The 14,691-nt window shown below is 39.5% G+C and overlaps 3 protein-coding genes across 5 annotated transcripts; 2 read left to right on the forward strand and 1 right to left on the reverse strand.

Moving 5' to 3' along the window:
• Positions 1-2,215: 2,215 nt before the first annotated feature.
• Positions 2,216-4,627, forward strand: LOC111596509 (probable G-protein coupled receptor Mth-like 14). Of its 2 annotated transcripts, none has more exons than XM_030225286.1 (6): positions 2,216-2,362; positions 2,420-2,821; positions 2,979-3,681; positions 4,098-4,231; positions 4,295-4,380; positions 4,440-4,627. In XM_030225286.1, exons 1-6 carry the CDS (start codon positions 2,241-2,243, stop codon positions 4,616-4,618), a joined length of 1,626 nt encoding a protein of 541 aa, XP_030081146.1. In that variant the 5' UTR covers positions 2,216-2,240; the 3' UTR covers positions 4,619-4,627. The 2 variants fall into 2 exon arrangements, with proteins under 2 accessions (XP_030081146.1, XP_030081147.1); XM_030225287.1 differs by having other exon boundaries at positions 2,994-3,681.
• A 36-nt stretch (positions 4,628-4,663) lies between these two features.
• Positions 4,664-13,142, reverse strand: LOC111596507 (disco-interacting protein 2). Of its 2 annotated transcripts, none has more exons than XM_023310770.2 (16): positions 12,746-13,142; positions 11,870-11,941; positions 11,353-11,793; positions 10,907-11,289; positions 10,586-10,676; positions 9,965-10,517; positions 9,566-9,903; positions 8,098-9,423; positions 7,369-7,478; positions 7,223-7,304; positions 7,059-7,163; positions 6,618-6,987; positions 5,896-6,556; positions 5,386-5,834; positions 5,173-5,321; positions 4,664-5,108 (listed from the first exon to the last, which is right to left on the reverse strand). In XM_023310770.2, the coding sequence occupies exons 1-16, from the start codon at positions 12,846-12,848 to the stop codon at positions 5,005-5,007; spliced, it is 5,337 nt and encodes a 1,778-aa protein (XP_023166538.1). In that variant the 5' UTR covers positions 12,849-13,142; the 3' UTR covers positions 4,664-5,004. The 2 variants fall into 2 exon arrangements, with proteins under 2 accessions (XP_023166538.1, XP_023166537.1); XM_023310769.2 differs by having other exon boundaries at positions 7,369-7,529.
• A 9-nt stretch (positions 13,143-13,151) lies between these two features.
• LOC111596511 (augmin complex subunit wac) lies at positions 13,152-14,682 on the forward strand. Its single transcript, XM_023310776.2, has 5 exons — positions 13,152-13,226; positions 13,690-13,856; positions 13,921-13,965; positions 14,022-14,289; positions 14,349-14,682. Exons 2-5 carry the CDS (start codon positions 13,853-13,855, stop codon positions 14,521-14,523), a joined length of 492 nt encoding a protein of 163 aa, XP_023166544.1. The 5' UTR covers positions 13,152-13,226; positions 13,690-13,852; the 3' UTR covers positions 14,524-14,682.
• Positions 14,683-14,691: the final 9 nt, after the last annotated feature.

A 14,691-nucleotide genomic window follows, 5' to 3' on the forward strand; every position in this document is an offset into this window, starting at 1 on the left:
GCATTATTTCCATTAAACTTAGTTATATATCTTAGAAGTAAGAATTATAAATTAAAAATACATATTATTTTTAGAAAATTGTGTTAAAAATACTAAAGGCTTCTGTAGCCCTGCGATTATATTTCGTTATCTTATCAGCGGCTATGCGCCTACAGCACTTATGTGCTGGACGCATTTATTCGCTAGTATTACTTCATTGTGCGCGCCCATCGGTTGCGTTTTCAAAATAAGGTGTTAAATGTTCGAAACGATATTGTGTAAGAAAACGTTTACTTACGTTGATAAGTATTATTCGATAATTTGTCATATTAGTGGAGATAATATTCAGATAATATACAAACACATACATCAACTGTGTTAACTAAAACGATTTGGCTTATTGACATGTGAGTTCCATATAAAGATTCACCTCCAATACATACACACACCTGTCTCCCTTAATGTTGAATTTTTGGCTTGCACCTGTGTTCGTGCATACGTTATTATAGTTATTATAGCAAGCAACAACTGTGGCCTGTGTTTCGCTATTATTAGTTTTATATTACAATAACAACAATGTCTCCCCTACTCTGTGGAGTCGTCAGTCTGCTTATCATTGCATTTAAAGAAAAATGTTTTCATTTATATATGGCCGATACAAATGTATGTCGGGCATGTATAAGTCATAAGTAATTTTACTGCTGTTCTTCACAAAATAACAAGAATTTCTGATCAGCACACACTCATTAATATGACGTCATAAGTGTGAACGCGCCTTATAATTGGAGTAGACACGTAAAAGATAATACAAGCAAGAACATTGTTCTTGATAGCCGTTAATTTTACGCTGAACCCATTGATTATAACTGTTTTCTGCAGAAGTATGTATGTACATTTGTAACAGTATAACAGAAGTATGCGCGTAACGTAGATACAGACACTCACATATGCACTTGATCTGGCGTTAAATTCAGTCTAATTGGTCATCTGCGTTTTGTTTGTCCATCTTAATCGTTGTATTTGCATTGCTTAAATAGAGCATATGAAAACTAACTCCAAAGCAACTCAGCTCTATTTGAGTAAATATGTAACAGCGAGAAAAACAAGTGCCGAGCTTCATAATGATAATAATAATCTTAATTAATGATAATTAAGATGAAAACCGTAATAATGAGATTGTCTATTGACTTTAAATATTCTGTTTAAGTAATGCACAAAACCAATATACTCTTTTTACTTCTTGAGTGAAAGTAAGTGAGCATAAAAAAGAGCAAACTCCGCTCAAGAGCTCTGTTTAAGTCTGAGTGAAAATCGGTCAGCTATAAAAGGCAGAGCTCGCTACAGCTCTTGTTCAGTCGTCTCCCTAAGTTGGTATGGATCGGAGGTGCCGTGCAGTGCAGTGCAGTGCAATGCAATGGAATGCAATGCACAATTTATATACAAAAATAATTGTTATTTACTATTTATGTACTTGTTTTTGCTTTATTACTTTAGTTATTAATGTTATTTTAAGTATTCGCTTGTTTGTTTAAAGTATTTTTAATACAAAATTAACTGTTTTTAAAATATTTTGTTTATATATGTTTATTTAATATTTTATATATATATAAACCACAAAAAATTATAAAAAACATTAAATAAAAATAATTACATAATATATATCTATATAATATAAAATATATATGTATGTATATTTTAAAAAGATATATAAAATAAAAAATATATAAAAATAAAAAGAAAATAAAACACAAATATTAATTTATGTATATATATATGTATATGTATATATATATATATATATATATATATAAATAAATTTAAGTACTCATTTTATTAGTTTTAAATATTTTATTTAAAATTTTATTTATTTATTTTTGTAGAATTAGTTTATTTATTGTTAACTACTATTTTATTTATAATTAATTTAATGTTAAATAATGGTTTGATTTTTAAAAAATATTATAATCCTAACGACTTTTATAGTTATCATGATGATCATAATGATGTTAATAATAATGATTAATAATAATGATTTTCATGACTATAACTTTGTATAATTATATTCATTTAGTTTATTTTTAAGTCATAATGAACATGATGATATTATATATATTGATTCTAATGATCATGATGATAAATGATAATAACCTTAATTTGTAATTTGCTTTAAAATAATGTTTCTATTGTTTTCTTTTCAGTTTAACATTAACAGAATTACATTTAACAAGAGAAAATAGTATAAATATTGCAATACACTTAAAATGGTCACAAAATGTTGGAAATATTATGTAAAAATAAGTCTTGTGACACACCTCTGCATTATTCTGATGCTAGCCAAAGCCGAAGATGTTTCTAGTGTTACGGATGTACTGGCCACTGACAGGTTCTTAGCTTTGTTAGCTTTGGTGTACCGTTTAATTGAACTACCATTTGTTTATAGTACAGGCACGACATGGGAACGATTGAGCAATACAAGTTCCATCGATGTTTATACGACGCCAATGTCAAATGATTCGATAGAGAATAGGAGCACAACAACAGTGCCGAGCACACGGGCGCCCGTGCTGACAGCTGTCCGGAAACAAGCTCAGCCCACGGACTGTTCACAGCGCGAGAAGTCGAGAAGTCAGCCCATAGCGTCGTCTAGCTCCAGGATACAAAAATGCTGTCCACTGGGCGAAAACTTGGATTTTTATCGTGAAAACCAGAGCGACTCAATGTGCGATAATGCCGTGCTGGGCTTTGAGCCAACTGTCATCAGTGCGGTGCTCTATGACAATTGCATTGAAGACTTGGAAATCCCAACAGAATTGCCCATCGAAATTGGCAATCCCTGTAATAGGTATGTAGCTCCGGAAGACTTCACAGAAGTTTCCATCAGGAATTATATATATATATATATACATATATATATATATATATATACATATATCTAAGATATCTGTTGTTATTGTTGTGGTTTTTTTTTGGTGCTCTGTAACTCTTTGTATTCATTGCAGTGTTAACTTTTTCAGCTCGTTTCAATACGAAGATACAGAAGATCTATTTTTTGTCCTGCAAGATGGTTCGCTCCTGATCATCGACAAGAACGGCAACGAGTCTTATACTGTGCAGCAAAATTACTGCCTGGACCAGGACAAATCGGGCCATTTGCTGGCCTTCATATGCATAACGCAGGTGGAGGAGGTGTCCAAGGCGAAGGTGGTCATTGTGGCCATTATGATGCTAATCAGCATGCCTTGCCTGCTGCTGGTTACCTATTTGCACCTGACGCTGAAGCTGTTGCGCAACCTGCACGGCTGGTCCTTGGCCATGATGTCGCTGTGCTTGGCCTGCGGCTATTTCGTGCACTCGATGGTCCACATCTATGACATACCATCCGGCGGCTTCATCGGCTATGTCATACAGTTTTTCATATTGAGTTTTTTCTTCTGGTTCTTCTGCATTTGCTGCAATGTTTTGCTGAATATTTGGTACAAGCTGCCGCGCTACATTCAGTTCAATAAGACGTGGACCATTGTGAATTTTGGCGCTTATTGTGCATTCGCCATCGTTGGACCAGCTATCCTAGTTACCTTGACCGTGCAGAAGGGCTTGCAGGGCATGCCATCATATTTCCAGCAGGGACTCACGGAATCCATTAGAGAATCACAGCGTTACTTCATACCACCCGTTTCGACTCTGTTGGGTCTTAGCTTTCTGGTAAGTTTCACGAATGTTGCAGTTGGACATCTCGGACTGCATAAAACTTGTTTATAGATAAATGTATTCCAAAAATCATATTCGACAATGCAATTTTGAGATCTCTGTGGTTTTTGGGGCTTTAACTCAAATTCCAACTCCAAAATTCCAAGTCTCTAGCAGCTTAAACAATAGAATTTCTCTGAGATCAGCTATAGTATATACCATGGCTCTATGAGGCGTATTATAAGACAAGTGTACCAACGATTATTTGCTCCAAATTTCAATTTTTTAGCCTCCAGGTTTTGCGTTCATAAGAACAGCAAGACAAAGATTCCGCAAAACCAATATACTCTTTTGATTTCATGAACGAGTATTATAATATATAATTCTATAATACCTATATATTAATATAAACTCTCTTCCTTTATTATTAGGTAATGGTAATGTCTTTCTTTGGCTTTCAACGCATCAAAACCAACGGCTATTTGCGTGCCAATGACGATGAAAAGGATAATGCGAATCCCATACGCCCATTTGATCAGCAGAAATACGAGGATGTTAAAAAAGAGTATGTGCTTGAAATTAAATTGGTCCTAGATTATAAATTAATAAACTCTGTCTTCGTTAACAGCGCCAAGTGTGTAGCTTTGTTGGGCATTATCATCATCTTAGCCTGGCTTTTCGAAATAGTTACGTTCTACTCGCCTGGAAACGAAGGTAACGCTATGATTAAATAATGTCAAAATATAATAAATAATGTATTATTTTCATTTTAGTCTATTTATTGCTCTGTGATATGATAAATGGACTTCAAGGCCTCTGGATCATGCTTATCTTTCTGGTCGTACGCAGACGTCGCACTATAATATGCCGCTGGTGGCATGATCGCGGCACGCATACGATCAGTGACGGCACCGAGTTGCAAGCGGTTACCAAACCATTGAATCCTACATAAGAATTTAGTCATCTTATAATTTTTTTATTTATATAAATTGTTTATTGCATTTCATAAAGAAAGTTGTTAATATTGTGTTTTTCTGCTGTCGTCACTTTTATACATAAAGTGTCATTGAGTTTGGGCATTTTTGGATAAGGAGAGTCAGTGTGGTAATTGTATCAACTATGATTTAATGTCGTTTTTAAGGATGAAGCAATTTCGTTTCGGTTATTTTTTCTTTGTTTGTTTGTTTGTCGATGTCAAATACTTCTAAATCATGCAAATCTAATTGTGTTCTTTTGTTATGTGTTTCATGATTACAAGGAAAAGTCATTATATGATGATGAATAAATATTTGTGTGTCATACATTTGGATGGCGCAGGATTTAGCGCTATAATACTATTTACATATTGTATGCTACGTAAATGGGATCCAACTGATCAGCCAGAAAACCATCCCGTAGATGCATACGTTGCTTCTCTCCACGACTATTAATGGGCACAACACCTAAAATGGAAGAATTTCAATGCATGAAACAAACATTTTGATTTAGTATATAAACTGCAATTACCAGGATCAACGACTACAACAACGCCCACAATCAGCTGATGCTCTTCCAGTACCGTATTTGTGACTAAGGGCACCAAATCTAGCGCTTCCGATTCGTTGCCATCCAGTTCAACAACAACAACCAACAAATTGGTCCAAGTGAACACAGCGCTGAGATGAAAATGAGTCGGAATGTTTTAATGGTTCCTTTTGCAAGCTATAATCTAGAACTTACCATTCGGCAATTTTCTTATGACAGCGTAATACCGAATTTTCAATATCTATTGGATGATAGTTCATGCCCCGTAACGAAATCACTTCGTCCAGAGCACCAACCACATACACAGCATCGTGCAATTCCTGATCACTGGAATTAACGGCACCACCCACCAGGCTATGCTCCGAGTTGCCGCCCAGCGAAGTGTTTGAAAAGTTTAATTGCAATTGGCTCATTGAGTTCAATGACTCTGTATCACTGTCACGACTTGCTACACTTGGTGTGGTCTCGTCCAATATGGAGGCTGCCTGAGAGCATTCGGTACGCCGCAAGAAGCCCAAATATCCGGTGCGTGCATACATCTCCGAGGTGGCACCCGTGACCAGTTTGGCATTGAAATGATCATTGTAGTCCGTCTCATCGCCGTAAATAGTAAAATAACCATTAGCGTTGTGCGGAGCTTGCACCTAAATATGGAAAAGGAATTTGCCATTAAAATGTTTCTATATTAGTTAAATAATAACTTACCCAAATTTCACCCAAATGTGAATCACCGCAGTGACCCTTAGTTTCTGGATTTGCTATAATTACTTTTACACCAGGCAGCAATTTGCCCGATTCAATTAAACACAACGAATTGGGCGCACCTCGCTCGACCAATGCAACACGATTATTGCGCAAAGCCCTAAGGTCGACATACACCTGGGCGCTTTCAGCCGAGCTTGCGCCCTGAACACATATGGCTGGATTAACGCGACAACCAAAGGACGTTGATACACAGCGTGTGTTCAGGCCGAGGCCCTGGAACAATTTGCAAAACTGTTGGGTCAGTGTCACGCGCGGACGCTCCTCCCCAACAACGACGCATGTGCGCACACATCTCAGATCCACGTTGCGTTGCTTGAGCGATGGAACCGAATTACTCAATGCCTTAGTGCATAGCTCAATAACGCCATACGAGCAAAATGTGTCGCGCACGCGATGCTGCGACAGCGTTGAGAGCCACAAACTGGGATTGGCCTCCACCTCATAGGGGGCAATCAGAATGGAATGGTGGCCACTGTATACGCCTATAAGAGTCCACATAACAAAGCCAAGGCCACAATATGGATCCAGACATAAGGCGACATGACGGGATGGATACAGCTCACAGGCCAGTTTTAAACTGGCGCACAGACTAGACAGAGATCTGTTGCATAAACATGGAAAATTAGATTATTGCAGCTTAGATTAATTTGATCACTTCTTACCGATGAGTTATATTGACGCCGCTTAGACGACCACAAGTCGATACACTGAAATCCAAATAAGCGCTGGAGTCCAACGAGACCGTTGCTATGCCAGCCAATTTACGCTTGGGATTATCATCGATATCGAGTATGGGTGGCCAGGTCTTCGGATCAATTGATGATGCCGCCTCTCTTGACTTTAGTAACTTAATAATCGGTTGTATAGAGAGCACAATTCCACTTTTCGAAACATCGACAATCATGCGAACAGTGGGCAGAGTTGTTATCAAATTTTGTGGATGCGGTGGCCGAATTGTTATAGGTATTGCACCAAGGTAAAGGCACCCATAGAAGGCGCACAGCAAGTCCAAGCCAGGTGGGAATATCAGCGCTAGAAATTTAAGATGAAACTTGTATTTAGTCTGAGTCTGTGTAGAAGATCTCGAGCTATTTCAAACTTACCAACATGATCACCTGGTTCAATTTTTCCACGCTCTTGCAGCAGGGCAGCAATTTTTTCAGCACGTTTGTGCAGCTCAGAACAGGTCAACGTTTTTGCTATGGCGCCTACGGAAATATATAAAGTCTTAGATAAGGAAATCCATTCAATATGGACTCTGTCTTACCCTTTGAGTTGAGCAATGTAAATATTATGTGATCCGGCGAGGTGTTAGCGCGCCAACGCAGAACACCCGTTATCAATTGGGGCTGTTCATAAATTGATAAATTAGTTAGGAATTTGGTGAGTTTAACTAGCGCGCGATTGACCTACCTTACGCTCCCCATCTTCAGCCATGCCCACATCGCGTCCGTGTGCAACAGCCAAACGATTGCCCTGCACTAAATTTCCAACCATGACGGAGGCGGGTCCTACACCCGTGTCTGTAATACCACAGCCAGATGTTGAGCTTAGTTTTGCAGTTGTTTGCACACCTTTTTGGTTTATTTTTTATTTTATTTTTTTTTTTTTTGGTAGTTAGTAGTAGAATGGTATTGTTGTTTTTGTACAAGGATTTCGATTGGATATGCGCATTAACAGTATGAGTTATATAGATCGTATGCAAATGCATTAATTGTGAATTTTGTTAATTTGAAAGCACAGCAATGCAATTAGTTGTTGTTGTTGACATATTTTGATGGTATTTGTATAGGTATTGTATTGTTTTTTGTATTATGTATATGTGATACAGTGTTGAGGTGAGTGTGGTAGTAGTAGTAATTGTTGTTGTTGTTGTTTGTTTGTTGTTTGTTTGTTGTTGTTGTTTATTAGTGGTGCGTATTTATTGTAGTGGGCATAGTGGGAAGCAACCGCAGCATTTCATTGTTGTTGTAGTTGTAGTTGTTTGTTGTTGGTGATTAATAAAAAAGAGGAAAACAATATTTGTATTTTTATCAGATACGAATATGTATAAAGAAAGCACAGATAGGAACCAACAAAGCCAATAGATTAACAATAGGTTATATGCTAGCCGTATTTCCAAATAAGCAAACAATCGCTCACCTTGATGCAGCTCTCGCGGCTTTGGTAGATTGGTGACGCACGTGTGTGGACACATTAGAACGTTTGCCGGATGGAGGGAGCCCTCCAAGAAGCGACGCCTCGCCTCGCACAAATGTATGCCGCCCAGCGGGGTCTTTGGCAGATGATTGGGCGGCACAAGTGCCAGACAATAAATGCCAACTTGATGTATGGAATCAACAGCCTGCAGTACGCGCGACATCCATTGAAAGCTCTCCTCCTCGGAGCAATCGGGCCGTTGCTCGGCTATGACACAGACGCGCTCGTCGCGCAATACTTTAATGCTGAATACAGCAATGCGTCCTCTGTAGATGAAGCGCATGGGTTCGACGGCCAGCACCGTGGCAATGATGTCATCTGCATTGTGCTTGCGACCGGTGACTGTCATCAGGCCATCACGTGAGCCGCACACGAACACCAAACCACCGGGTCCCAGGAAGCCCAAGAGGCCTGAGCGGACATAGTATTCTTCGCTAATTGGCTTGGGGCTGCTCACAATTGTGCCGCCACTCTCCTTCGGCTGCTCTGGATCCTCCAAGAGGGGTTGGACTTTGAATGTTGAATTTGTCATGCCATCGAGTCCAAAGTAACTAGCACCAGTTGAGCCACTCGTCACACATATCTCCCCCACCTGATCCGTTTTACAGAGCACCGGTGCGCCCTCTGAGCGAACAACTACCATTTGTGCGGCTGGCATAACTTGGCCGCAGTCCTGCAGTGTGAGCGAAGTCAAAGAATCTTCGCTGTCAACGCGAACCACACCGTGCGAGAGTGCGGCCATGGATAATACGCCGCGTCCAGTCGCCGATTGACAGAAACCAGTTGAAGATGAGCGCCCCGGTCGACGCAGCGAGACTGTGAACACCTCAGAGCTGCTGGCACAGGGGCAAATAGCGTCTGATCGCAGGCCTTTAGCTTGGAATACATTTAAAAACTGATCGCACGATGACAACGACCAGGGATTGGCGCCATCGGCAACAAGCAGCATGCGCAACGAAGCCAATGAGATATCTTTATGATCCTTTGTTGCCAATAGGCCCCAATGCAGATCTCGGCTCTTCACCAGGCAGCACGAAGCCCGATGTTTCGTTATCAGCTGCATCCAGGACGATGGGCGCAGTTTCATCAGAGCATACGGAATGAATACCACGTGCATGCCATTCAGTATGGATGTGAGAACGGCATGCCATAAGCCAACCTCGCGTTTAAAGTCTAACACACAGACTATGGTTTCACCCTCAGTGTAATGGCAGGCCATTGTCAATGCACGACAATGATTGATCATGGCAGCTCGGCTGACAGTAATGCCTGAAAGGAGAAGAGTTGAATGAGTCGACGTCAGTTAACTTTAATGCCAAAAGAAATCAATTGAAAAGCGTGCAGTTTATCACAAGAGCCAGACTATGAGGCTAAGCACATTTGTTTATAAACTTCTGAACTAGGAACTCACCCATTACACTGCCCTCTTTATCAGTTGTATACTCAATATACGCCGCAGCCGTATCTTCAATACGCAAATTGCCCACATTGAAATCTTTGGGTGGCTTGGGCAAATGCTCGGTCACGAACCACTGTAGGCGTGGCCAGCCTTTCAGTTTGGCTATCTCGCCAGTTGCCGACTTGGGCAGTCCCTTGAGGCATGCCTCCGATGTTAGAGCCACCGTAATGCCGCATGAACTTAGTAAAAATCCCACTTGCTGTGGTGGCGTGTCCGAACTTGAAAGCGGCAATTCAATTGGCAGCGGCACCAAGCCGCGAAACATGCATCCATACCAGGCTGTTATAAAACTAAAGAAATACTCCAGAATATTATATGGGGCCGAAGAAGTGTTTCAGATCAAAAACTTACCTCAAGGGATCATTGTTTGGATAGACCAGAGCAACACGATCGCCTGGCTTCAGTGTCACCTGCTCAGGTCCTTTACTAAAGATTTTTGTGGACAGCGCGTAGGCGATCTTTTGTGCACGCGATAGCAATTTGCCATAGGTCAGTGTTGTGGTAATTTTACCATTAGGATCCAAGACGGTGGCCATTGAGCTTTTAAAGGAATTCATGCCGTAGCGTTGGAGCGCACACTCCAGTGTGCGCGGTAAGCCGGCTGGTATCGAGAGCTGTTCACCTTGCACTGGAGTCATGGTGCTACCCTCGGGCTTGGGTGCATTCGGATCCTTGGGATTGGCGGCTATCTCCAGCTCAATGTCATTGTCCTCATAAAACTCGGGCAGCGGTCGTCGTTTGGGTCGCTTCAAAGTGTTTAACAGCTGCTGAATTTTGGCCGAAACCTTCCATTTGCCGTTCGCATCAGTTTCATTCAGCTCCGTTTGAGAGACGTTCACATAACGTGTAACCCGATCAGCGATGCGGTGTGCGTTGTTAAACTGTGTAATGTCTGGTGCGTTAACTAAACGGAATATAGAAATTGATAAGTGATTAAAATGAAATTGGATCTGGAGAAAGCGATATACTTACAATGCTTTTGTTTATAGGCCTTATCAGTAAATTCATGATCCCGTTTATATCCAATTGGTGGGGAGTCTGTGCTCGAAGTGTCCGATGTGGGCTGCGCACGGAGCAAAAAGATATTTGAAAACAAAGTTCTAAATGTATATAAATCTAACTAGCTGTCTATCTAACTGTCTAGTGCATTAGCACATGTCATTGGGTCATCAATAATTCGTCTAGCTAGCGCTCATAATTGTATTTTGTTAATTTTAAACTGTGAGCAATCGACTTGAGCACAAAGCAATAACTGAACATAAATAATGAAGTCGTTTCGTCTGGGCTACTCACCAGAGGCGGTAAATTCTGCGGTGGCCGTCGCTCGGCGGCGCTGCCCGACGATGGATATTTCTGGATTGGCGCTTGAGATTGCTTGACATCGTGTCGTAAATGCTGTTGCTGTGCGCTCATGGATGACTCACGTATTGGCGGCTTTATAATTGGCTCCGGAGGCAGCATACTGTTACTTATATGATCACGCGGATAATTATATTCCTTGTCGGGTGAAATGAGCTCCTCTGGTATCGATTCGTCATCACTGGATGAATCCAATTCATCGTTGCACCCGGGACTCCGATTAAGCACAGAGCTGCGCTTAGAGGGCATTGGCAGGCTCGGCTTTGGTCGACTCTTAAGCGCAGCCAGTGCCTGTTGTACAGCTTCCTGGCGCACCTCTATTCAAAAGAGACGCGTCAATTAGATAATTGAATATAATGCTTCTCTCTTAATCGACCTACCGGAATGATATCGTTTCTCATTGTGCGTTACTTTACGTTGTGTTCGGCGTTGCCGATGCTGGCTACTGTTTGATGGGGGATGTGCGCCATGGTTTTGGAAGGTGTTGGGTTCGCGGGTATTCTGATAGCCGGGATCGCCGACGGCACCGCCTTGCGGTCGCATATTCTCATAGCCAGGTGCACCAGATCCGCCCTGAGGCGTTGCGGATGATGATGATATTGATATGGCTGAGCTAGGCTGGTGGAAGTCAGACTTTTTGGAATGCCTTTGTTGTGATGAGGGTAATGAAGGTACTTCAGTCACATAACTATAGCCTTCACTAGAAATGATGACGCCATCGCTGTTGACGTTGCTATTGTTGCTGTTGTTGCTATTGTTGGTATCTTTTATGTTGTAGTATGGCGGTGGCGGCAAGTTCTTTGCCTTTTCCACATCGTTTACTATTAATAATCACGTTGTTTCCGTTAATAAACTCATTTGGCCAAATCAGAATGGACAACAACATTATATACTTACATTCCTGTTTCTTAAGATAGGGTTGCAATAACTTGGCCCGTTTCTTTTCATATCCTTTCTGTGTGATGTCCCCTGAAAAATGTCAAATATAAGTTTTAATTTACACGAAATTGATATGATATGACCCAATTCCTTGCCATATATCATTACTTAAAATAAACAATCACAGAAATGAAACTATTTTCTACTCTTCAAAATATCTAGCTTATTTACATACGCCGAACCCGGGTTTGGGTTATCATCAAACTGATAAGCCACACCTAACAGATATGCCTTAGTGTATCGTTATTAATTGATTGTGCTATGTATGTATCCACATACGCATATTAGGCTAAACTACCTCTCAAAAGAATTGAAGAACCCATCTGTTATATATATATATATATATGTATATATTTATGTAAATAATCATCATGTCATATCATCAGACGCATACAAACCTAAAAAATATATGTGCTATGTGCTCATCTGTAATCATGCAAGCGCATACGACACATGCAGGCATGCATGTACACATATGTATGTATGTATGAACGTGCAGACACATGTCGTTTATCCCACAAAACCGCACACAAGCAGACGCTTTATATGAATAGCAGTTAAAGGGGTTGGCGCGATGACAAAGACCCCCCACCCCTCAGCCCCTCTTGCCTACCCGCAGTGACTGCTGTCTGCGGTAATTTCCTAGTGGAAATATCTGATGTTACCCATGACAGGTTACGAGTACATCGTGTTCCAATTTTACATTATCGATATTATCGGATAGAGAAAGAGCACCGTTTATTTATATTGATGACCATATAAAACTATTAATTAATATGTCTATTGCGTTGCAAACTTAATCTAAATTTCATGTATACAATTAAAATTTGATACCTTCAGATAGCTCCAACTCCAATTCGGCTAGCTTTTCGCGTACATCAGTTGGCAGTGATGAGATAAGGTCCATCCCCAAAAAATTGGCAGCCGTCGCAGACATTTTTGCTATGGACCTTTGCTGTTTTTCTTAATGGCTGGAGTTTTCTATTAGTACATAAGAATATACATACAAATGTATGTAAGCTTACATACACATACGCATAAACATACAAACACACACAGACACACCGCTAGTTTGCAACTTCGTTTCTAAAAATCGATAGATTTGCAATACATTAAATACATTTAACGAAGTTGACGTTTGCGTCAAGCACAGTATTTATATTATTTATTTGTTCACAATTGTATTAATATTTTGCATTTTGCTTGCACAAATTAACACACCAGCCCGTGCTAAAAAGCCCCAACAGTAACCGCACCGACAAACGCGTATATATAAACAAAGAAAAAGTAGAAGCCATGGCTGTGAGAAACATAGGTAAGCAAATAAATGGGCATCACTTAGCTCTCACTGCGCATGATGTCACATCTTGAGAATCTTGTATATGACAAAAGCTTGTTTTCAAAAATATTATATTAAAAAGACTTTGTTATTACATGCTATGATCAAGGCGGATGACTATTCATAATAAACTGAATTCAAATATAAATAGATAGTAAGAGAAAGTTCAAATGTGACGTCACATCGTGTCACGTTCACAGCGAATAGTGAATGAATGCAATGTACAACCTTATCAATATGCAATGAGTAACAACTGTAAGCCGAATGGCAAAATATAAAAAATTTATATTAAAATCAATAGGATAGCTATTCAAATAATGTTAAATTCAGCTTATATATTTGCTTTTCAGATGTGGTAAAACAAGGAAATACATGTCTGATTAGCTAAAAAAATAGTTTTATGGGAATATTTAAATCAAATTAAATATTCGATTTTCAGGGCTGAAAAATATCGATAACTCTGCCACATTCAGAGACTGACACTTGAATCTGCATTACGAAAAGAATTTAATACTTTGCGCCATTTCCCCAAAATTATATTTCTAATTGATTGAACCGGTATAAGAAAGTTTGTTTTGTTCATTATTCATCTTGGCGTTAAAATGGGTGCGTCTTTAAAATATTGCAAGCGTTTTCGTATTTGAAATTAATGTTTGATTCTGATTTTTAGACTATATAAAACTGCAAGATGAGGTGAAGGCTTTAAAGTATTTGGGTATGTAAACACAATAAAAAAACTTTGACAACATTAAGTATTAACGAGTTTTGTAGGAGAACACTTGGAACAGATTCTGAAACTCGTTAACTTTGAGGTTTGCGACTTGCCAAACGATGTTTTAATGTTGCTGGACAAATGTGTTGAAATTCAAGCAGACGGAAATCTAAACGAACTTAACTTAAATTATTTACGCGAATTTTACTATACGAAGAAGCGCGAGGATATCGAGAGCAAGCTAACTGTGGCCCAGCAGGCAGGAAAGTTAAAAAAACTTCAGATTTCAAAAGAAGAAACAGAAAAAGACATTGCATCATTAGAAAGGTAGTATAATGAGCATGATTAAATATTATCCATTTTTGTTTAATTCAAAATTCACACAGATTTACAACAACAGTTAGTAATCGCGTGACCACGATGGCTGTCCAACAGCAAATCAATGAAATCGAGGGTAAGTCTAAGGCTCTTGTGGACAGACAAAAGGGCCTCAAAGTGCCAGATGATTTCAACATTGAGACGGTTATCGAGAAGATCGATTTGCTAGAGCAAAAGAAATAAATCCTTTTCGTTTTTGTATAAAAATGATTTTAATATGTTTTTATTTAATCAGTTGATTCAAAAAAATTACCATAACACAAAATCAGCAAATCTAAAATAATCGAGCTTTAACTTTTCGCTTAGGTTTACAAATAGAAAAACTTTATGCATGCAAAAAAATGTAACTTG

This window comes from Drosophila hydei, unplaced genomic scaffold (assembly GCF_003285905.1).
Source record: "Drosophila hydei strain 15085-1641.00,03,60 unplaced genomic scaffold, DhydRS2 tig00008128-arrow-arrow-pilon, whole genome shotgun sequence".
NCBI classification, from domain to species: Eukaryota; Metazoa; Arthropoda; class Insecta; order Diptera; family Drosophilidae; genus Drosophila; species Drosophila hydei.